Source organism: Stegodyphus dumicola, chromosome 6 (assembly GCF_044657685.1).
Source record: "Stegodyphus dumicola isolate Sdum_Otavi_A_Nest chromosome 6, ASM4465768v1".
Taxonomy (NCBI): Eukaryota; Metazoa; Arthropoda; class Arachnida; order Araneae; family Eresidae; genus Stegodyphus; species Stegodyphus dumicola.
The window spans coordinates 54,770,566-54,796,094 of NC_140773.1; the positions used below are offsets into that span (position 1 = coordinate 54,770,566).

The window sequence follows — 25,529 nt, forward strand, 5'->3', positions numbered from 1 at the left end:
TGGCTTCCATCTTCCTTTGCACTTAAAATACAGGTACATTGTTGCCTTTTTGCGAAAAATTTAATTTATTTAAGAAATAAAAAATGTTGTAAAAGTAAAGTAACTTCATCAACCAATTAACATAACAAAAACTACCTTTGAATTCAAATATTAAATCTTTAGCCACTGGGAGACAGATTAAAAACATTTAAAATTTCTTTCATATCCAAAAGTCTTTTCAAAACCGTCCTTCTGGATAACCACCATACTTTATAATCTGAAAACGGGTATTAATGTTCATCTCTTTACATAATGCACTGAATAACTTGGAGTTCAGTGGACAATGTTTCATAAATTTTATACACTCTAGCATAGCAGTTTGCAACAGCAGGATTCTTCCTGATATTAGATCATCAGTTTAAACCTAGTAAGATGACATGTAGAAATTATAAATTAAAAGTACGAAATGAATGAAGAATATGTGATTTTAAAGGAATAAAAATTTACAAAAAAAAAAAGTCAATATTTATTTATTTGCTTTATTAAACATTTCTTTCACTGTATGTTGCTTTGTTTTTTGAGCTAATACTCTCCCTTTAATTTTATGGATAGACATAATTTCTTGTTCAGTTACAAAGTTCCATTATTCAAGTCCTGTAAATTCCTACTAAATTATCAATTAAAATGTTTTCTTTCTCAACAACTAAATTAATCTCTCTGGCACTTTTCTCACTATCGGTAGCAGTATTTACTATATTTAGAACCATACTATAGATTTCGCCGTCTGTTAGTTGACTCGTATTTAGCATTGTCATCATATTAAAAAACTTTGGTTATTATCAGCTTCTCCAAATTTCTTCACGAGTTCCATTAGCTGGAAAATTTTGCCCTTTTCTTTTAATATATATATATATACTTGGAAAAGCTTTCAGATTTGCTGCTGTGACGATAAAGCTTAGCTAGCGTCCGCTATATGGCTCACCAGTGGCCAAGCGATAAAGTCGCTAAACACTAGTTCGGTTCGAGGCTCGACTCTTGCGAACGAGCTGACTGCATGGCCGTTTTCATGGTTTCCTCTACTATTGGGGATGTATCATGACATTAGCAGTTTAGGGCCGCTAATTGTGACTCATTTCTATCGCACGCTGTTGACGTTAAGCCTGAATGATATTAATTTAGTTATTTATTATACTTACACCTATTTCCCACGCATGCTTAAGACTTATCCGAGTCCCGAATAAATAAATTTCACCATATACTTAGGCTTATCCAGGGCCATCAGTAGATATTTTGCACTCCGGTGCAATCTGTGCATATCCAGAGTTCTGCTGGTAAGCGCCTTCCTAAATTCAAAAAATTTTGCTGCTCCTAAAATGTGCATTCAGTGCCTTCCCTAAGTTCTAAAGATTTTGTCAGCCCTTACTTTTGTTGCTTTGTCCTTCTCTAAACTTAAAAAAAATGTTGTCTTCCCTATATTCTATACCCAGGCGTGTGCACACAGACTTAGTATTTTACTATGGCAGTTGCACTCTGGAAAACAATAATACAAGCTTGGCGATTCCAGAACCCTGAGGGAAGATCGTACCTACAATGCGTTTGGACTAAGGGAAGGGACTGTTATCGGTAGCGGTGCAGTGGCTGGTCTGTTATCCACCGAATTCCGTTTAATTCCTAGGCCGTGTAGTACTGGTAAGCAGCATCATTGACAACCAGTCAGATCTTCAGGCCACACCCTGCCATGAGACTCGAGAACCGCGAGTTTTCCCGCCTAATACGGAGGATTTTAGGATGAGGAATAGTCCGCGTTGTGTACTAAGTTATGAGACGGTAAGCGTAACCAATTAACTTATCTAAATTCTGCAGCCGCACCAACTTTTGACATTGGTCCTGGGCTCAATTGAATAATAGGCCTACCAATAACATTTACAAAATCTATTTTTTGCAAATAGGAAGAAATTTCTGTTAAATTTCTCAAACTTTGCGGCAGAGTTAGCTGATGATCGCTAAGCGTTATGTCAAAATAAAATTTGCCATGCTATTTATTAATATTAAAAGTTTTAAAAAATGTTTAAACATGCCTGCGTGAGTCATTTCTCCACCTGCAGTGTGTTGATAATGATGGGATAATAAAAGTAAACAATGATATAAATAACTATTTGCCAGATTTTACGTCAAAGTTTAATTAAATCAGTACCCTTGACATGTTTTATTATGGAAAAATATTAAATGCTCAAACGTAAAGCATTAAATAATTTCTAAAGAGGAAAAAAGCGTTGGTGGTGATCCGGATTTCGGACTTTGTTCCATACACGCATTCTGGTGCCACGGATTTTATATTTGGAAAAAGTACTGCAATTGTTCCAGTACCACCACTGCTCAGTTCCATGCATTTTTCCCAGTCAGTATCATTTCGATCGATGTAAGTATCAATCAAATTAAAAATCTGTTATGCTGTTGTTCTTGTACTCAGTGGTTTGCAAAATAGAATTTCTTCATTAGATGTAATCTCAAAATTCATATCTCACAAAATGAATTAAATTGGCACTGTCTGATATATCTGTATACTTGACTACTGACTTAAAGAGAAAATTCAAATGCACTGTTTAAGCGAACTGTAACAGATTTTTCGATTCAGAAATCAAACAACAAGTCAATTGTGTCTTTATTATAGATTTTTCGATATTATCTATTTCCACGATTCTACGCTTCATATGCTCTTGCAGAGAAACAACATTTTTATATAGTTTTGCTGATTTTATTACATATACTAGATATCAATATTTTCATCCACAAATATATGAGGATATCTAGTTTCTGAAATTAATTGGGATATATCAACAGAAGTCATAACTAGATTTTTTAAACAAAGCCCCCTGACAAAAATTCAAAACCAATCCAAGAATTCGAAATCAATCCTGAGAGAAATTCGAAACCAATTTACTATCTAGCTACTAATTCTTTCTTGTTATTTGCAAAAAAAAATCTATCAACTTGTTTTTTTTAGTTTGAATGTTTTAATTCCATGTCCCGCTTCAACTTTGAAGCTCCTGTGAACTCATTTCATAAGGCCATATAACAAATAACATATAATGGTTTTTCATTAGCACCTTTCAATAAATAAAATGTTATATAATCCTCGAAATATTGTTGAATCCAAGAAGTTTTCTCCTTTTTTACTTCCTTGCACAAAGTATTGTAATCGCGAAAATTTTTGGGTATCATATTTCAACGAAAATATCCATTTTTACCGCTAAAGAATACAACTTAGCAATGTTTTTGCTTGACATCTGTACGTATGGACAGAATAAAGGACTCTTTCCCAAAACGGGTTACAAAAAGGATTTAAAATGGATTCCAAAACTGATTTGTTTCTTGATATCTGTATATATCTCACATAACTCAAAAACGAATAGCCGCAGATCGTTGAAATTTTGTATATAGTGCTGCTATAACATGTAGTTGTGCACCACTTTTGGTTGCAATCGGCCGCTCTAAAAGTATAGATATATGTAATGATAGCAAGAAAAAGACGGAGCAGCGTCGTTGCTTAATAGCCATATAGGACAGATCGTAAATACATATTGAAGAGGAAGAATTCTGATTACGTAGTATGCTAACATGTTGATTGCATAATATCTAAAAACTTGGCAGTTTTAATTCCATTTTTATTTGCAACTGACATTTGTGGCCACAGTTCGCTTGGCACTCTAGTCGTGCCTATTCAAGATCATTTACATTTTTGATATTATTGCAATAGGAAGTGAAACTAGCGAAATTGCGTACAAGCGCTGCACAGACAGAAGCTAAAGTGCGTAGTTATCCAATATGGAAGCACACGAAGAGAAAAGTTTCAGTTCCTAATTATTACGTCATCAGCGCTGCGCAGGCCATGCAAAATGGAATGATCTAGAAATGATGCAATCCAGAGAAGTTATTACGATTTTTAAAACAGAGGGGGAGAATTAAAGAGTTACCGTTAGTTTAAATTATAATTTTGATTCACATATTTTTTATCTTACACACACACACACACACATATATATGGATATATAAACTTTGGATTATGAATGACTGCACATTTAATACAATGTGGCTAAAAACAATTTCATTGGGAAATGTTTAGTTTTAAAAACTGCCATGGTGATTTTTGTTCTAGTATAACTATCAAATCGTGAAACTTTATTTTGAATACGGAAACCACTTTCTTTTGATGCTTTTGCAACTATACTTTCACCTCAAAATCGAACACCAAACTCATAATGATAAGTTTAACGCAGTGTTTCTCAACCTTTTAGTATTCACGGCCCAATTTTCAATCATAATTTTCATCGCCCCCCCCCACCGCATACAATAAAATGTATACAATAATAATATATTTTGAGTATTTTGGCGCTAAACCTACACTACAACCTTAATTTTAAACTTTACAAATTACCAAGAATACGGAAATTCATTGACATTTTGCAACACCGATCCTCAGCATTGAAAAAACAAGAATCCTATGCCTTTTTATTGCTCTTGCGTCCCGCCATGTCGGGCATTCTCACGGTTTCGCGAGAAGTTTCGATTTGTTACGTGACAAATTGTTTTCAATACAACTCGATGAGGCAACAGATAGTAATAAAGATGCTCATTTCATTGCCTATGTTAGATTTTGTGATCATTTGTCAGTAGTAGAAGAATTACTTTTCTGCAAACCAATAGAACTCAAAGCAACAGCACTCGCATTATTTGCTATCTTAAATGATTTTATGAACGAGGCAAACATAGAATGGAAAAATTGCGTCGGAATATGCACCGATGGTGCTCGTTCTATGTCCGGAAGATTCCAAAGTATTCAAACACTTGTGAAACAAAAATCGCCACAATGCGTCTGGACACATTGCATGATCCACAGAGAAGCTTTCGCTTCCAAAGAAATGAGTCCTCGTTTGAATATTGTGTTAACTACGGATAATTTCGAAATAATACTGCGATGTTTCTTGATACTCTGTTTTAAACTTTGTATTGTCTTTTTTTCGGGGGAGAGAGGATACAGTATACGATTCCTTTATGGTACAGCCGTTTATATGTTCCTACCGAAAATATATGAAGAGCTCAAGCAATAGATCACATTCCCTAGTAGTGTAAATTGTTCCTAATCTTCACAAATACTTTCAATTTCTAACTGAAAATTCAATCATGTGAGAAACAAGAACAATTCCAAATTCTAGGCAAAAATGCTGAAGAAAAGGTAAAAACCATTGCTTAAATAGAAACGCGTACTGAGTTCTGAAAATTAAAACTGGTATAAGCGAAAACCTTCAACTAAAACTAGATCCTTTTCTCTGATTCTTTTCTTGTGAGATGACATAAGAAGCCTATGTTAAAAAACTTGTCTTTGAGACCAGAAAGCAATTACTATGCTAGTCAGTCTCTTGAACTCGACCGTTAGAGGCTACAATATGAGCTCTTTGAGATGAGAGTGGGAGAGAGAGGAAGTGTAAAAGGAGGAAAAATATGATTAAAAGCATTTTCTTTTCTTTTTACTGTCCGTTTTTTTTTTTTTTTAAACAGGATTTTTACCGTAGAAGCAAAGAAATAGAATTATAATAACCTTGACTTTAGTCAGAACTTTCACTTCGTTGAGTCATAAGGAAAGGAAATTTTGAAGCAGAGAGGTATTTTAGAAAACTTGAGTATGCCTAAAAATTTCTTCTTTCAAAAAGCATGTATTACTTTTGTGTGCCTCTTTGAATTTTCATCTCTAGCAAGTAGACCGCCACTACAAACAGGTATGTATAAATGCTGCCGTAATGAAATCCTCTGTAATAAATAAACAAGGTAAGAAAAGTGGTTAGTTTAAGAAGCAGATATTAATGCTTATGCGTAGGAACAGTTTTCAAGATTATTTGGTATTCTTATGTTGTTAAACCGTGCCATACGTAAAGGATGACTAAAAAATGCGTAACCAAAATGTAAAGGCCGTTGAAAGGGATCGAAATAAGCATATATTACAATATAAGGAATATGTATCAGGAAACAAACGCATTGGGGTGGTATAGGGCGCTGTTAAGCGGTCGGTAAAAGCTTTCAGGTGGCATAAATCATCATTCCCCATTCGAATTTCGAGCGATACGCGATGGCTCTGCCTAAGATGAAACATGTTATCATGTTTTATGGGGAAATGGCTCGTATGGAGAAAAACCACAAAAATTTCTTAGTGGACTTCAGTACATTTTCAGCAGTTCCACGCAGTTTCCATCTTTTTAGTAAATCAAAGTTAGTTAAATGTTATACATGAAGAATTTTTTGATGTTTTGAATACTTTTACCATCTTTAAAAAGATTAATTATTAAATTTCGAACAGAGTCGGTCATTAATTTGTACCGTCTTGCCATGTTAACTTCAGATGCGGAACTATTAATATATTTTATTAAACTGAAAATACCAAATGCAGATTACAATTTTTGCGATATATTTTCATTAAAAAAATTGCAACAAGAAACATTGTCTACTGAAACATCTCAGTAAAACTTAGGTGTATACGGATTATTATGTGATTAACACTTTTTGAACAAATTACTTTATCACTAGGAGTATTTTGATCATATTTACTTCATAATAAGGAGGTATTAAAACAGAGAAAAAGTAATAGTGCCACTTTTAAAAGCCTGTAAGAAATGAACCACCGGCCAGAATGACCTGAATGTCCATTAAGCAATGGGAATTTGTTAGGCTAAAGAAGAAAAAAATATATAGTTCATAATTTTATCAATAGATGGCACTCCACTAGTCCTAATATGCTAATTAAAAGACGTGACATGCGCACCATATGTTAAGATTTAATAAAAAAATGGAGTACATGCAGTTCCCGTTATTCTGTGTCTTTAGAAGCTCGTCATCCCTGTGCTAGTGCAGGATCAGTAAAAAAGCTTGACAAGCGTTTTCACAAGAAAGGTGGCTGAGCTTCATCTGCCCTATAGAAGTTTAAACTATATTTTCTTCCAATGAATCAGAGATGTTTTCCGAGTATTAAAATTAGGTCTTTAGCATGAATCAAATAATATCCAGAAATGTTATGAGCAGTTAATAAATGAATTTTTGAGTTAAAAGGTATTAGGAACGGTTCATAAATTAACTTTTGAATTTTTCGAGTTAAAATTCTGTGAAAGTATTTATTTATACGTTTCTTATTGTATTAGTGCTTAATTACACTGCCGGTTGTTAAAATTGCAGCACCATGAAAGGAAAGCAAAAAAGGGAGGAGCAAAAAAGGATGCAAAAAAAGATATTTATTGTACATAAACAGTATGGCATGAAGACAAAATGATTAAATTTGTAAGCAATTTAGAGGTTTACAGGGGTGCGAAATTAGTAGAAATAGTTGCCAGAAAGTTAAAACGGTCCATTAAGCAGTTCGACTCCATGCCTAAACCCCGTATATATTGAGGAAGGTCAGAACACGACGTGCAACATGTGGTCTTGCATTATCTTGTTGGAAGATGGCATTTGGCAGGTTTCGAAGATAGGGTACAACCATCGGGTGTAAGATGTCGGAAATGCACCGATCTGCGTTCAAATTATAGTCGATCCGACCTGGAGATGTGCATGTCGCTGCCCAAACCATCACACCCGGTGCAGGGCCCCTTTGCAGATATCAAATGGAAGCAGGCGATGTACGGTCTCCTCGGAGCCTCCAAACACGTATACGACTATCAGAATACTATACGCAGAACCGGGACTCGTCTGAAAAGACGACATTGTGCCATATCTGTATCCAGCTTTGTAGTTCGGTGCACCAAAGTCTTCGTCTCCTTCTATGCTGCATTGTCAAGGAAAGCCGAAGTAATGGTCGTGTTGCTGAAGTCGACTTGCTGATAGTCTATGCTGCTGTAAACGTCGTGCTGGGCGTGCTGCAAACATGCCCATTTCCTGTGGGATGGTTCGTGATGTGGTTGTACGGTTTTGAAGGACTGATCTCACAATATTTCTGCCATCTCGGGCGTTATTCATGGGAGGGCGTTGCGATCTTGCATGCCGATCAGTATGACCCTCTGCAATCCATTGATTCCATATTCGCATGACAGTGATTAGATGACGGCCGGTGCGACGGGCGATATCACGAAAAAATTATCCACACTCTCGATAGGCAACGATACTGCCTCTATCGAATTCCGACATTTGCTGGTAAGTGTTTCTTCTTGTACAATGCATAACACGATATTCTGAGCAAACTCGGACTTTACAAAGCACTTTCCGAATGAGAAATCCACTATACAACTTTTCTTTTATGCAGTGTTTCAGATGTCATTTCTTCCTCCTACGTCGTCTAAATGTTCTGAAATACTAATCAATTGGCATATTCCAAACTCTTCTTCCTTTCATGTAATTTTGATGTTAGTCAGATTATTCCTTCCTGGTGTTACAATTTTAATGGCCAGCACTCTAGTTAAATTCTATTGTTGATTTGAAGGGTATTTTTTCGTGTTGTTTAATGTTATCATTTGGTTAATATTATCAAAATAGCAGTGGACAGAATTGATAGCTTTAAGTGGCGCCCACCGTATTATAGTTAAAAAAAACTCTTTCACGCCCTTGCGATAACTCCGCGGGTCACAATTAACAACTTTTTAATTTAGATGGTTACACACGAAGCTGAATAATTGAGCAGCTAGAAAAGAGGCTTAGTCTGAGGAATGTGCCTTACAAGTTTAATACTTTTAACGTCATAATGCGGGCCTGAAGGGCTTTTATAACGACAACTTGCAATCAGGATTTCGAAGGAATAATGGTAGCTGCTTATGAACAACAGTACCTAATATTGATTGCTGTACAGTTTTACACGTTACCAGAGGCTGCTACCAAGCAGTTTGCCTGCCCTAACAACTTCATTCAAATGATGTGCATACAACACAGAAGGTGCATCGTCATTCAAAATGACTATGGGGAAAATTAATTATAATCTTACTGAACTTATTGATTAATTATAATCTTACTGAAGATCACTTTCTATCTCTATTTAATCTCTGGCAATGATTCATCCGTACCACTGCACCAAAGTGGATCATAACGCTAGTGTGATTGTTTATTATGTTGCTTTTGTCTTCACTTTGGTATCAGCTGAGGTACATGATGTAACCTTTTCCCATATCTAATCCATTCTTATTTGAAACTGTAAATGAAAACTTTATAAGTTTTGCAAACTAATATATAATCCACTTTATTACTTTTTCTTATATAAGCCGCTTTATTTCTCTCTGATGTGTTTTTATGACTTAATGTATACTGTGCTCACAAAAGTCCTCGCTCCGCTTTTATTTTCGCAACCGTTGGAGTAAGTATATACATCCAATTACAAAAATGTTTTATACGCCTTAAATATTTACATTTTGGTATTTTTACATTTAAAAAAAAAAATCAGTTTTGTAAAAATTGCGAAATCAAGCTATTTATATGTTCCTTCATTTTCTATATAACTAGATATCATAAAAATGTTCGCACAAGTTGTAAAAAGTAAAATACAACCGATTCTCGTACGACAAATATTGACGGAGATATTTTTACAAAATCGGGGATCATAAATATCAGTATAAAATTATCAATATAAAAATAACAGAATAAAATAGATTCCTGATATTAAGAGATTACGTGACGAGCATTTCTATGCAGATTATCATGAAAAATATTGATCATTATAAATTTTTTCAAAAAAGAAAGTCTTATTCAGTATCTTATAGAATACGTGCTCTAGAAAAGCGGGAGTTTTCATGATTTTCCTTGTGTTATATCGTGTGTACGAGTCAGTTTTCTATAGAAATTCATCCAGGAACGCATCCCTTCCCTTAGTTCTCGTGGGCTTTGCCGTAATCAAATAAACCAAACGAAACGTGCTCTAGAAAACATTGGCAAGCTTCAGTATTAGCGCGCAACCAAATCGTGATATTTATTATTTGCACAATTGAAAATGGGAAATATTTGCACTTAGTGATTCTAAAGTAACAAAACTTCTTGAGAATGTTAATAACGTATTTTCAAAATTTTTTGCGTGAAAATGAAAATTCTTTTTGTGTATCAAATGTAACAAAATTATGAATTAAAGACACTAGTAAATCACTAAAGAATACCATTAAATGGCATAAATGGCGGAAAAAATCAACCTTGGATTATTTAAATTTATTTATTAACCAACTTCTGAATGCTTCTGAATGAAGTAAAAATTATGTTAAAAATCCCAAATTTTTTAAATTAAGTAGCACATCTATTTTTTTGTACGGAACACACATTTTTTGCATTTTATATTTTATAACAAGTACAGACTTTTCCGACATATAGGGAGCAGAGGAAAGTGTAAAATGTTGAATTTCATATTTTTTATTACTTGAAATTAAAAAATGCCAAAACATGAATATTTGCGTCATTTAAAATATTTTTGAGATTGGAAGTAGTATATGTCTCTTACTAAGGATCGTTAACATAAAAGCCGAATAAGAGCTTGTGTAATCAGAATGTGTATCTGTATTACAGATGTAGGAGATGGTGGTTGCAATCTATAATTATTGATATTAAACATATGTTTCCTATCGCAAAGTTTTTAACAAAGGCTCAATAGCATTGGTCGAGATAATTTTGAAAAAAAAAAAAAAAAATGTAACGTTTATATAGCATAGTAGTTTTATTGCTTTGCAATAGCAAATAATAAAATATTTTCTAACCTTTGATTAAATAAAAACAACGAAGGTTTTACTATAATTACGTCTTTATGAGAAAATTCGCGGAAATAACTGACAAAATAATTTGTTACTTTTAAGTCATTTTCTCATGTCTCTCACCGACTTAAATTCAAGATTTTTTGAACAAATTTTTGTAGCAGTTGCAAATAAAAGTTACTACTTCATCAATTAAAAGTTCCATTTTGGAAAATATCTATTAAGAATAAATGTGCAATTTTTCAAATTACCGGATGTTCCGTTTTCGTTTTAATAAAATAAGTAAACATTTTTGTTGGTTACACTTTGTAATTCAAATACATAGGCAATGTATTTAAGTTAAGCAATATAATATTAAATACTTAGACTGATAGTCCTTTTGAATAGTTTTAAAATTATTCATTTATCATTAAATAACGTGCTTTAAACTAAACTAATTATGAAAACCTTTTAAATTTCAGAGAAAATTAAAATGTGACGCAAACCTTAAGGATAAATAATAACAACCTAGCTTCTTTCTGTTATTTATTAAGTTTTTCTTCGATATATAAATAAAAGAACGCATATTTGGGCTCAAATAATTATAAACTTCTTTATTTCTTACTATTATAATCTTACTATAATTATCTGAATCTTCATGTCATTTTGATTCTGATAAAGTTTGTAGCCTTGAAGAGAAATTACTGTTAGAAATTATTTGCATCACGGATTATAGATACTTATTAGTCAATAAGGCTAATTTCTTATCAGTTTTAAACTGCGAAAAAAAATCGCTCACTTATAAATATATTCTCAAACAAAGCGATTATTCTTAGTGCAAAAATTCGTAACTAAGGTTAGTTATTTTTTGACAAAGTGAATAAAAATTAATAAAATCCGTATCTTCAAATCTACTATAAATTAATTAGCTCCATTTATAGATTTTTTCGTATATTATTCGTGTTCGTTTTTAATGGAAATGAAATCATTTAAATTCAAACTTCAAGTAACCTAAATCTTGAAATCTTTAGGGCACCTTATTTGCAAAAAAATACAAATTTAAATGCCTTCGCGGTTCGCAAAAAATTGCTTCGGGAGACCGCATGCAGCTCACACGCCGCCAGTTTGAGACCACTGACTTACAGCATCTGTTACGGACACTCTGTTTCTTTACTTACCTTTCTACATACTTACGGTGCACTTGCTCTAGCCCTCCTGTCGGTATAGTGGTTAGTGACTCTGACTGCCGCACCGTTAGGCTCGGGTTCGAATCACGGAGACGGTATGAATATTTGTACGCGTATAATGTCCGTATGGCATGCGGGTATTCAAAACTCACGGCGAGCCAAAAGGTAAATAGTAGGCGAAAATGGGTGTAAGAAGTTCGGACCTCTACTATGGGTATTCTCCCTCAAAACTGAGGCGGAAGCTTAACAGTTAACTATGTTCAGCAATGTCTCAATCACCTTTGGTACTATACAAGTACTGGCCTAGCTTCTACCCGTGACTTTGCACTGCTATAGTTTATTTTTCAGTGTCTGAAAATGCTCCTAAATTCGACTTCACTCCGATTAGATGAATAAGCATTATGCGACGGTCGAAAAAACAAAACAAGATCATGGTTATTCAAGCCTACTGGTTATTACGTTACATTTTTTCTCTGCTGTTTTAAAAATGGTAATCTTCAAAAATTTCCTGAAGCTTTTGTATTATTTTAAAACAAATTATGTAAATTTTTTTTCAGAATTTCCAGAGAAATGTTATGAAGAATATGGCTGCTTTGAGACAGGTCCACCTTTCCATGACAACTTTCATCGTCCTATAAGTCTTCTGCCTTTTAATAAGGAGTTCCTCACTACCAAGTTCCTTTTGTTTACACCACTGAACCCTGCTGTGCCCCAAATGATCGATTCAACCCTGATGTCTGTGACTAATTCGTTTTTTAATCCTTATATACAAACGAAGATTATTATTCATGGATTCAATGTTTCTCCTACAGAAAACAATGCATCTTATGTAAGTAATGCTATACTGTTGCTTCTACATCGGGATAGAGATTTTTAAATTAATGAATAAGATCTTAATCACGTAAAAATCAAAAAGAAATTGCGTATTTCTACGCTAATAAATGTTTTTCGATTCTTACTTTTAAATCTTTCGTTATTTAATGAATTTATGAACTATTATTATTATGAACTTAATAATAATTTTAGGTATTTACATATCATCCTGTCTACCGTGAAAATTGGTTACTATCAAAACCTGAAAGCTTAGGGAAATCTCCCGAAAGCTGCACCAATTGTTCCTGCGGAAATCTGAGCCGCATTTCTTCTGGAACTCTTGCAATAAAGCATTCGTCATTCTCTCTGCATAATTCCCCAAATAGTCATTGCTGAGGAAGTATTCAATCCGCTTCACGTTTGCTCTTCGTAAAGAAAAAAGAAAAAAGTAAAGAGCTTTGCAAAGAGCTTTGCACGTAAAGAGCTTTGCACCGATTTCTGTTATTTTCTAAGGTCCTTTGATTCTATGAAAAACTCTGTTTAGAACAGCAGGAATACAAACTTCCTTCAAGTGATTGTTTTAACCTATCGCTGTTTCATCGGCCATATCCGGCTTTTTTTTAATTAAAAATATCTTAATTCTCTCAAACACTTATAAATGCATCGGAGTGCAGTAACAAATGTGATTATTCAGAGCTCGAACACCCTTTTTCAAAATGTAGCGAAAACATACAACAATAATAGTTAATTTATATTCTTTAAAAAAAAAACAAATGTTGGCTTATCGAGAATCAATATTAGTTACATTGTAGAAACATTAGGTTATTTCGGAAGCAGGCGATATGAAAAATGAGCAACGCCTTCGCCGAGAATCGAACCACAGACCTCTGGATACGCGCCCAATGTGCAGACCACCATACCACGAAGGCATGCTAAGAAGGAGGGAGAAATACCTTATATACTCCCACTTTTAAAGGGTGACTGAGATTTTCAGGGGACCCAATCGCCAAATCCTGGGTGTGGAGAATCATCATCCACCACCGTTTTAGTTTAGGAGCCACTGTAGAGACATCAAGTATTCTTTTTTTGGAAGCTGAAGGCTTGAAAAATGAGCCACTTCTTCATCGGGAATCGAACCACGGACCTCTGGAACACGCGCCCAGTGTGCAGACCACTACATCACGAAAGCAAGCTAAGAAGGCGGGAGAAATACCTTATAATACCAAACGAAAGCATAGATGTTATAAGTGTGTTATGATGTCACGCTTATCTATAACTGGCGATAAACGCGCTGTCTTGGTGAGAGTTTCACAGTTGGCGGAATGATGATGCGTAAATACCTAATATTATTATTCATGTTAATTATGAGTTATTAAGTTTTAAATAATACGGCTGTGTAGTAAAAAAATCCAATGAAATTGGCAATTGTGATTCTGTTAGCATTTAAAACTAAACTTTTAACATACTAAACCTTTTACATACTTTTTACATTTACTAAACTTTTTACTATATACATATAATTATGCAAGACATAAAATATGTAACTCAAAATTACTAATTTTATTTTAGCAACAGTACTTTTAATTCCTCATTGTAATTTGGTTATGTCCCCTTCCTGGAATCGTAAGTGCGTCACTTGAAAATTAATCTGCATTAGCGATTAGTTGTTGTCCAGTCATCGTTTAAAACGGAAACAAAGGATTTCAGTTCTATAAACACGCTTTGCTAAAGTGCGCAGTTTCTTTTTCTGTCTTTCTCTAGCTCCTCAGATTTGTAATCACGCACATTTGTAATTTAAAAATTGCACTAAAAAAAAAAAAAAAAAAAAAAAAAGCAAAATTGGGACAGTTCTATATTTTTCATTCTACCGAGCCGATTGACGAAATTCAAATTGCGTTTTCCATACCTCGAAAGCGCGAGGGTTGCATAGAATTGTACGAGCTTAGGCGTAACTGTATAAGTACAGGAAGCTATAATCTTACACAAAAGGAAGGAAAAGTATGCTGCATGTATGTGAATGGACTTTTACAGCCTGGAAAAGTGTCAAACCTGAAGCAATCATTAAAGGATTTTTGCATTTGGATTATACATTTTGAGGATTTGCAAGTCTAAGGATCGCATGCTGTGGGATACCAACATCAGGTTTAATGGTAATGATAACGTTGGCAACTACTCTAGTAGTACCTACAACAAATAAGAGGTGCTAAACGCAAAATTTTGTTCCTTTTGACCAACAGTAAAAATTTTGTCTCAGTTTATGCAAGTGCTCTTTTCATACCTCCAAAACGAAATAAATATTTAGATGGTAGAGAAGATACCCATGACTTATCCTCAAGAGTTTTTTTTTTTTTTTTTTTTAAATTAGAGCTAAAAATTAAGGGTGCGATTTATCCACTTGAGGATACGGTATTGACTGATATATGCAACATATATATATATATATTGATTAATAATATAATGGCGAAATTAAGCTAGAAATTTCTTAGCTACATGCTACTAATTTAACCAAGAACTATATACAGTGAAAACTTGCTTCACGAACTTAATTCTTTCCTGAAGATAGTTTATCATGCGAAATATTCTTAAACCGGAACAACGTTTCCCATAGAAACTAATGTAAAAAGAATTAATCCATTCCTGAATCCCAAAAATGATTGTTTAGAAAAGGTTACGTTGCATATAAGTTCATCTTGCAGAAGAAAAAGAATTCATTACATCTAACACATAACAAAAGATTTAATACAATACTAATTACATAAAAATAGAAATACTTGAGAAATAGAAAACATTAAATTTTCCCATATCTCTACGAAGGAAAGTTGATGGCATAAGTAGAAAATGGTGCAGAAGCCAAAGATGCAAAATGTTACTATTTGAGAAGGATAATCTTTTCCATAAAAATATCAGGTAGCTGGTATCTTTCTGGATTTTTTTGCTATTCTCTTTCTTTAAAGATCGCTCATCTCTATTTAAAAAACACTAAGCCTTTGTTCCATTAAAAATTTGCCCACTGTGATTTCTTTCTGTCTATATTTTAAAATGCTCCTGAAGCAAGACATGGTACTGTCACTGCAAATATTCATGCTACTGGGCTTATTATTGCTATATCAGGCTGATAATCTTCCATGAACTTTTGCATCTTATCCTATTTTGACACAAATTTCTCGCATCAAATAATTAAGAATATTTTTCCTTCCCCCCTTCTTTTGAACACATTTCCTTCTTTATATTAACTACATTTTCGAGTATCTTTAGCTACCTACTTATTCGTATCTCGAGGCATCATTCGTCATCCAAGACATTTTTCGTTTAGAAATTTATTCGTGATGTATGCCATTCGTTACTCAAAATTTCATTGTATATTGTATTTCAATGTACTTCAGTTAGAATTATATTTTGAAAACATTTTCATTTAAACATTCTCTGAAGTAGAATTACATAATTTTTATTTCTATGTTAAAATTTCTTAATAAGCAGTATTGCTTACAATAACCGAAATAATTACAAGGAGAAATATAATTAACACGTTCATTTGCTGTTAACAAAATTAGGAATTTTAATTAATATTTAAGTAATACGATTCATATTTGAAAACTAGGTTTTAAAAGACTTGCTTCTCAAAAGTGGAAATCAAAACGTTATCATTGTCGATTGGTCAGACAGTAACGGAGCTCCATATCCACAAGCAGTTGCTAATGCGAGAGTAGTTGCAGCTCAGCTTGCACAACTGATAAATGCTTTACAAGTAAGTGCATTGTATACTTTAAATGTTTCCATCTTCTTTGAATGTTACAATATAGCAGATATAATATTCCATCTTTCTTGAATGTTGCAATATAACAGAAATAATTCGTAAAAGACATTTTCATGGCATGATGGTGGATCGATAGGAACTTCTTTTTTTCCTATTCAGTTTTGTAACTACATTATTATTTCTATGTTTACAATCCTCCCCAAAATATAATTTTTTTTCACAATGACATGTCCACATGGAAGAAAAGTTTAAAAATCATTTATGAGCTCAAATTAACAAATACGGTAATTTTATGATAAAAATAATAATTTATACAATTAATATAAATTTTAAATCTGGAAGATACACATCAGTGGAATTCTAAAATAAATTTAATGGTTATAAGACTTCTGACATCTCTAGTCTTATTTTATGGTTTACTGTAACAGCTGCATAATAGCTTGATCACTAACAAATGGTAAAATTCAAACTTATTTGATGTTAATTTTCAATAAAATGTCTCAATGTATTTTGACAAGAAGACGAGCAGTTTTCCCATTTTAAGCGGAAACGTTTTTCCACGGTTAGAGCCATCTATTCGGCAAAGCGAAAGAAAAATTATAAAGAGACAAGAAGCCCTTGTTTTGCCCACAATAATAGTTAAAAAGGTAAGGATATAAATCACCATCCGAAAGAAAAAAAAATACAGCTCCATTGAAGAACGTTTTGGATAATCCCTGCTGGAGAGAATTTGAAAGAATGATATAGAGCAGTTCTTCTCAAAAGTTTTGCTTCGCGCAGCCCTTTTCAGAGTCTTTACCTCTGGCGGAGCTCCTTTCATATCTTACAAGTTAATGTAAGTTAATTACAAGTTAATGTGTTACAGAAGTAGGAAAAGGTTATAGAGATTAAAGAAAAGTAAAGTAAAGAGGTATCTAAACAAATGTGCAAAGTGCACGAAATCATTTTAAATTTACAATAATAACTTCATTTATTCAACAACATAATATTGTTATTGTCAAAAATTAGTCATACATATTGGCTCTTCCAAAGTTCAACGAAATATACCAAGTTATGTTATGGCAGGTATTACATTGTTTTTGAGAACATCACTAAGGTCTTTGCAATAAATTTGAATCCTTCGAATTATTATATGGTATTCAATTCAAATACATATTGTTCCATTGCATGTTATTTGAAATTTTTATTATACTTTTAGAATACAACGTAATAACGTTTAATGAGACACAACTGTCTCATTAACGACACCTTCTGGTGGCACAACTGTTGATAATGGCAGGCGAGATTTTGATTTCACCTTGTATGCAGTCAAAACTACCGTAGACTTAGCATTGTGTTTCCCAATTTTTAGTTTAGTACTTTGAGATGTCAAACCTATGAAGACTTCTTATTCCGTTAAGCTGGGTAGGGTTTTTTTACTCAAACTGAACATATTCATCATCCATTCAAAATGATTCAAACGCACTTTTTCTTGAGCTGTTGGAAAATTAAATTCAAACGAGTCTTTCAAAGCTTAGGAAATGCAAATGAACATTTCTGTATTTTTCTCGAATTTTGATGTTATTGTCTTACAAGAAGGATTTTATGAGAAACATACAATCTAATTAAATACATATTCCTTGTTAAAAAGAAAAAAAATTAGGGTGTGCATTAAAAACTAACATTTCATATTTTTCTGTGACAATGATAAACTGCTTTCATTTTGTTCATTCTGCTAAATATTTCAATTAATACGACATTTTACAAACCCAGTCTTCCTCAGTTTAACCTTCGCTAATATGGTGTTATTTTTCATTAAAAAATACTTTACTTTTCTGCTACTTGTGCATGCATTTTCATCAAATATGTCGACGCTTTTCCTCGAGACAATCGCTTTACTTCAGTGGGCAGCAGAAGAGACTCAACGTTAGCTTCCCATATGCTTCCCACATTGGTATATAGATGTGCGTTTACGACGTCGTGATCTTATACAGTTATTATTTATATTATAACCTATATCAATGAATACTTACTATGTACAGCACTTCCCAAAGAAATTAAAAGTACAGAAAACTCGTAGAAGATTCGTATAGGTATCACATTATTATTGCTATAAACATTTACTTGAATTGACTAAGAAACTATATTTATATGGGGTTGTTTGAAGAAACTTTCAGCGAATTCTAGGAATTTTTGAAGGATGGAAAATGAGCGAGAAGCTACTCGAAACTGCAACTCCAAGCAAAATCTAAGCATCGTCTGCTAGAGAAGATACAAAACTCAGCTTGGCAAATTTTCGTGTCCAAAAAGTAATTTCTAAATTTCCGCCTCTTATTTTTACTTCCTTGTACGAAGTAAAGGAAGTATTGTAATCACGAAAAATTTCGGGTACCTTATTTCAACGAAAATAACCATTTTTGACCGCTATCGAATGCAATTTAACGATGTTTGGCATGACATCCGTATGTAAAGACAGAATAAAGGACTCTCATTCCAAAAACGAATTATGAAACTGATTTAAAATCGATTCAGAAGAGATTTTTTTCATTACGCTTGTATGTATCTGGCATAACTCATAAACGAATAGCCTCAGAAAGTTGAAATTTTGTATGTAGGACTACTATAACATGTAATTGTGCACCTCCCTTTTGGTTGCAATCGGCCGCACTAAAAGTATAAATATATATATATATATATACCCACTCGGTTACTCGGTTCAGTTAACTCAGTAGTTTTTATTTTTTTATTCTTATATGTTGGTAAATTGTGCCTTTCTTGCTTTAAAAATGATTGAATTATGTTGTTCTTATTTTATGGTCAAGGTTTTTATGCCTTTAAGTTAATCAGCATGCAATATTTGTAGCATTATCAATAATTTAAAAGTTATTTAAGTGCTGCTAATCCTAATCATTTTTACCATAGGAGTCATGTTTGTTTACATCTGAAACTTAGCAAAATGGTGAATTAATTCTTTCTGCACCTTTAGTAACTTTTTGCCAGGTGGGATCAAAAGGATACTTTTAATTTTGTACACCGAAAATCTGCCTTCGTGCCGAATTGCTTGTTTTTGCGTAGAAACTGCAATTTTAATCGTAAAATATGTTTTTTTAATTGTTTCAACTGTATTTTTGGCATTTTATATTTTTCTATATTTTTAAATTTTTAATGAAAATATTTTGAGTTTTTATGTATTTTTGCCTTGCCGTGAAGTGAGAACTGAATTAATTTAATGAGAGGTATGTCTCTCATGAAATTCGGGGAAATAAGTTTAAATAAAATGCAGGAAATAAGGCGTATAATTTAATATTCCGTACAAGAAAGTCATGTGGTGTACACATCAGCTTATATTATTTCCTTTTTCTTTAATTTCAACCAGGAGAGAGCCCCTGGCATGGCCGCTGAGCCTTTAAGTCTCCTGCAGAATACAGTTTGGAAAGGAGACTAACAGTGATCTGCAATAAAAACTACGCATTTATCATTTAATTAATAGTAATTAAAGTTCGATTTAATAATCATTTTGATTTCATCACCAATCATATAAATAGGGAATATCTGAGGAGTTTTAAGCATAGTTAATCTTACATTTAGTAAAAGATATCAAAAATCATTTTCCTGTTCCTAATTTTCTATCAGGATATCACTGGAAATCCTCCAAGAAATGTTCATCTCATTGGACACAGTCTTGGAGCTCATTTGGCTGGATGGACAGGGAAAAGAATTCAAGGCTTGGGAAGAATAACAGGTAAACCGATATTTATCTCCCCCCTTAGTGTTATGAACACCATTTGAATTCTGTCGGAAATTATTCTTAAAATTTAAAGGAAAGTATAAGAATTCGTTAATAGCTAAGATGAAACATATCGGTAACACTTGAGCGGGAACGAACTGTTCTGGACACATTTATTTGAATTTATTGACGCGTTTGGATAAATTATGTATGTATCAGGAAGGTAGACTTGATGAATGAACTACCATACATTATATCATTTTACATTATTATTCCAGGAATTATGAGATTCTCTCGGGAAGATTTGTTCATGGCATTGGATACGTGGTCTTCAGACTAATCTCTGCTTTTAAGATAAAAACGAAATTCATCCTTCAATATGATGTTGCTATATTTTAGCTTCCACTCATACCTAGATGGTGAGTGGATGCTATGATATCTTTTGTGAGTGGTGGTTTGATCAAAAATGAACTCCTTTTGCTGGTCAACTGACTTGTAGCTCTGCATCGTACAAGCGTCTACTGCTATATCTCCTGAGAGTAGTATGCAATACTAAGTATGTATAAGTACATACTTATATACGTATACAAGTATATGTATAAGTGCATAAGTACTACGACGTATGTTTAAATACATACTAAGTGTGTGCGAGTACTTGGTATATAATGCTTCATCATAAGAGAGTAAGTCATTCTTTGAATTCAAGAGATTTGTCCGAGCAGAAACTTACTTCTGGCTGCCAAAGCTTTCATCCGAGATCATCGTTGTTCCAGCAACCATTGAGATACGCAACGTAAACCGTTAACGATAGATAGCAACAGTTGGGAATTCGATCAAGCTTTTACACCTTTTAAACCCTGTAGCATATAGCCTTGATAGAAGTTAAATGCTTAAAATCTTGATCAGTTATAATTTGCATCATCCGTACATTGTCGTAGATCATCGTGATCATTTTGTCAAACATCTATTCCCCCCTATTCCTATATCAAGGCTATAACGCTGCAGCATTTTATTCTTGATGTTGCGATTTAAAATACTGAACAAATTTCATACAATTTGAGACATATTTAATTATATTTTCAAAACTATGTCGTAGTAGGACGAGTTTAAAGAGAACATCTGACAGTAACTTTATATCTTCTACTTCAGATTTTGCTACTTAGTCAGCTTTGGAAGTTGTTTCTCTTGATACTATTTTAACTAATTAAACTCAGCCCACTTGTGGAATTATGGCCTTTTATTTTATTTCAAATGATTTAACTCGAAAGAGTATAGACAATTAAAAAAATAATAAATTTTATTAAAGCATATCTGAAAAATTAATAATCTACTTTCTGAATCTGAAAAATTAATAATAAATTTCTATTTATAATAAAACAGTGCAATATGAACTGATTCTGTACAAAACACCCATAAAATAAAAATTGGACAGTCTCATAGCTCTAAACAAAAAAATTCGTGGTTAAAGAAATGACGATTAAATTCAATTAATCAGTCGCATTTTGGACTGAGGAAATGAAGTGAAAGAGGAAAACTGCTAAGGCAACTGAACGGACAAAAAAAAAAAAAAAAAAAAAAAAAAAAAAAAAAAAAAAAAAAAGTTAAACCGTTAGCAACCGTAAAAGAGTTAAACCGTTAGCAAAATGCAAAAATATTCTTTAGGTAACTTATTAACATATTTCTAAGTATGCATTGAGATTAAGATTATTCATGGTTGTTTGTTCACTGATTCAGAACTATCCACTCATTCTGGGGACCATATGCTGAAGTAAGCTGATGCTTGTAAAACTGAATTTAACTAATTTTAGAATTTAATGTTTTAGATACTGACTTTAAAATGTCTTATTGACACTGTGGCTAGCATCCTTTAATGACTTTAGCCCAGGAGGTTTTCACAATCGCTCACGATACATAAAATATTATCTGAATTATCTCTATTTCTACATTATTTCGCAACAATATATCACTATTAAAATTCTCTGACAAATGGTTCCTATTTTAACACAGAATATTGCTAAAGAGAGTTCTTAAATTATTTGGTATCTAATGACTCCGAGAAAAATGTTTGCCTTTTATAATAAGAATTAATTTGTATTCCATTTCAGTTGTTAGAAACAATCTGATTCAAACAGACTACATAAAATGGCATCATATCATTTTCAACTTTACTTTATTATTTCGGAATAATTTAATTATACAGGGTGTTTAATTTAAAAATATGCAAAAACTTGATAATCTAGTTTGATTGGAGGGATATGAATTCTTCGGAAGTACAATGAAGTATGATGTGTTTTTGTGAGAAACATATATTAAATATTGTCATGCTTTGTCTTCTCTGACTACTGGTTTGCATGACGTCATTCGTGGAGATATTTCTATTTTATATTAGTTATTTTTCCAGATGAGGTGTGTTTTATTGAAGTGGGTATATCTGTAGCAAAAATTGCAAATATGGAGCTCTAAAAATCTATATATCCTTCTGCTCTACATCTTACAAAACTATTATTTGATATATCCTTCTAGGCGACGAACTATTACGACTTTGTTCTTTCAAACAGCCACTGACTTCGAGACTCATCAAGGTACTGTTTAGTAGCTGATTGCCTTCTTGCAGAAGAATGAAAATGAGTCCTGAATGCAGTAAGATAGGGCGAAATATTGTACAGCAGATTTCCCCATAAAGATGCTGGAGAAAGTTTCTAGAGACAAAATCGTATCTAAAGATTATGGCCACTGAGAATTCCAGGTCTTGCCAGTCTAGGTTACTTGTTTGTGGGAAATCATAAAACATAACATACGTATATCATAAACAAATCATAAACAAACGTGTAAATAATCATAAACAAACGTGTTCATAAGCTATACATTCACCTTGGAAGAATTTAAAATAAATATCAGTACTGCTCTTCAGGATATGGATAAGAAAATCTTCATAATATTGTTAGGAACATAGCGAAACGTGTAGACTAATGCAATGAACTAGAAAGACATCGTTTCTTGCATATGCTGTTAGCAATATAACTCGTAAGCATGCATTTTATCTCCTCTATGAAGGTCCATTTGTAACTTAAACACGCTATAAGCACGGATAAAGACAGATTTACGTCTACAGGTAAAATAATATGTATTATTTTTAGGTCTGGATCCCGCTGGACCATACTTTTATGAAGCCCACCCCAAAGCAAGACTTGATGCTACGGATGCGGAATTTGTTGATGTAATACACACCAATGGAGGAAATAATCTATTAGAAGGTAAGCAAGAACCACTTGCTAATTTTGTTTAATTTTTTCTATAAAATATTACTCACTATAGCTTTATTACTATTTACGAAGATCACGCGAGGAATATATATCGAAAATATTAGGAACAATCGTTTTCCTGTTGCAACATTGTAAAAATTAATGGAAAGAATAAGGCACATTAAGAAAAGTTGTAAAAAGTTGTATAAATACATAAATGGAACCCCATTCTTTCAAAACGATGTACATTTTATCATTAAATGGAATTTCGAGCATTTTTATCTACGTAAATGCATAGATATCTGAAAAGATCCAGGGATGAAACTTTTTAACTGAAATATTGCACATGACCTCCAGAAATCATTTTCTACTTTTTCTTGGACGGCGAGTACCTTATTGGAAGAAACTGATCATTAAGAGATTACAATTACGAGACACTCACAGTTTAATCTGCAGGGCCTGTCAGTGTTGAGTGGCCCACCAGCGGCCGAGCGGTAAGTTACTGAATACTAGTAGTTCAGATCTGGGTTCGACTGCAAGCGAGCGGACTAGCTGTATGAACGTTTTCGTGGTTTTCCCCTTGTGTAACGTGTATACGAACCGGTTTCCGTTAGAAAGCCCTATACGAAGGCATCTCTCCTCTTAGGCAGATAACCCTCGCGTGCTTTACTATAGTAAAGCGCGCGTATAAACTAAACCAAACCAATGTTGAGTGCTAAGACTGCTAAACGCAGGTGATTTGATCTGGATTTGAATCCAAGCGAAAGCTGTGTAGTGGTTTATGTATGTATATTACGTATTACCATTTTTTATACAATACTGATGCAAAATAATAAATTATTTTTTATTTACTTACTTATTTTGCTAACATCATGTTGTAAGGATCTTAAGTTTTACTAACGTTTATTTTATTTTAAATCTTTACTATCACTTCTTATTTTCTACTTCCGGCCAGAATTAAAAGCGTTAACTTATTTATGCAAAATTTGTCTGGCGAACGCCAAGTACTTAAGTTGTGGCTTTTTGCCAAACGAGAGAGAGGAAGGAGTTAGTCGAAGCAGGCCACTTGCCTTAGAAGTTTTACTCGATTGCTGGTTGCCTTCCAGGCCAGAGGTTTAATCCTCGTGATAATTTTAAACGTATTGTTACGAATTTGGTATTTAAAAAGCTAATGTTAGTTCAATTACAAATTAAATGATTTTATTTCTCGCGCAGTGCAGCGCGTGACGAATATTAAAAGAAAGCTAAGCCGTAAAATTGAAATTACAAGAGCGCGTGCATTAAATAAATAAATATCTCTTTTTGATTTCGAGAAAGTACTGGAAAATTCTAGCGCGTGATTTTAAAATCTTATAAAAGGAGGAAAACATCTCAGTTTGTAGTAGTTGCTTAGTTTGTTGTTGTTTAGAAAACTGCTCTTGTTGATTGTAGCGAATTCGCGGATTAGCGTTCTTTAGCTGTTTTTAATTGCGTTCTATTGGACATTTGAGTAATTAAAAGATAACTACTGTGAGATATTGTAATACTGCATGATAATTTGAGAAAATTTAAGCATTTTTGTTGTGATAATAATAAATTTTTTTTGTTCATTTTTCATCGGACTTGTGCATTCATTTCATAACGAACCCGTACGCACGCAACAATTTTTGGTGTCAGAAGTGGGGTTTGAATGCCAATAACAAGAGCGATGGAAGAGCAATTAAGGCAGTTAATATCAGCCTTTGCCTCATTTAAAGAAGAAATTAAAGAGGAAATGAAATTGGGCCAGGAATCCGTTAAGGAAGAAATGAAATTGGGCCAGGAATCCGTTAAGGAAGAAATGAAATTGGGCCAGGAATCCGTTAAGGACGAAATGAAAGCCGTTCAAGCTGGTCAAGAAGAAATGAAAAGAGAAATTACTTGCATAATAGAAAATAAATTTGAAGCTATGGAAGGCAGAATTGACGCAGTTGAAAATAAAGTTGGACATATTGAAGAAAAAGTTTCTTCCGTAAAAGATCATATTGAAGAAAGAGTTTCTTCGGTGAAAGAAGAAATAGAAGAAAGAGTTTCTTCTGTAAAAGAACATATAGAAGGGAGAGTTTCTGCTGTGGAGGAACGAATTGAAGGAAGAGTTTGTGCCGTCCAACACCAAATCGAACAACAAATTGATGAGAGAGTTTCTGCAGTTGCCAAAGAAAT

The 25,529-nt window shown here is 33.2% G+C and overlaps 1 protein-coding gene across 2 annotated transcripts in view; it reads left to right on the plus strand.

Moving 5' to 3' along the window:
- Nucleotides 1-5,591: 5,591 nt before the first annotated feature.
- Nucleotides 5,592-25,529, plus strand: part of LOC118199920 (pancreatic triacylglycerol lipase-like) — a 44,947-nt gene continuing 25,009 nt past the window's right edge. The window contains exons 1-5 of one of the 2 annotated variants that reach the window (XM_035371805.2): nt 5,592-5,753; nt 12,391-12,662; nt 16,245-16,391; nt 20,013-20,121; nt 23,244-23,360. In XM_035371805.2, coding sequence (XP_035227696.1) covers nt 5,660-5,753; nt 12,391-12,662; nt 16,245-16,391; nt 20,013-20,121; nt 23,244-23,360 — 739 coding nt within the window. In that variant the 5' untranslated portion in view covers nt 5,592-5,659. The remainder of the gene's footprint in view (nt 5,754-12,390; nt 12,663-16,244; nt 16,392-20,012; nt 20,122-23,243; nt 23,361-25,529) is intronic. The other variant, XM_035371812.2, reaches the window with a different exon arrangement.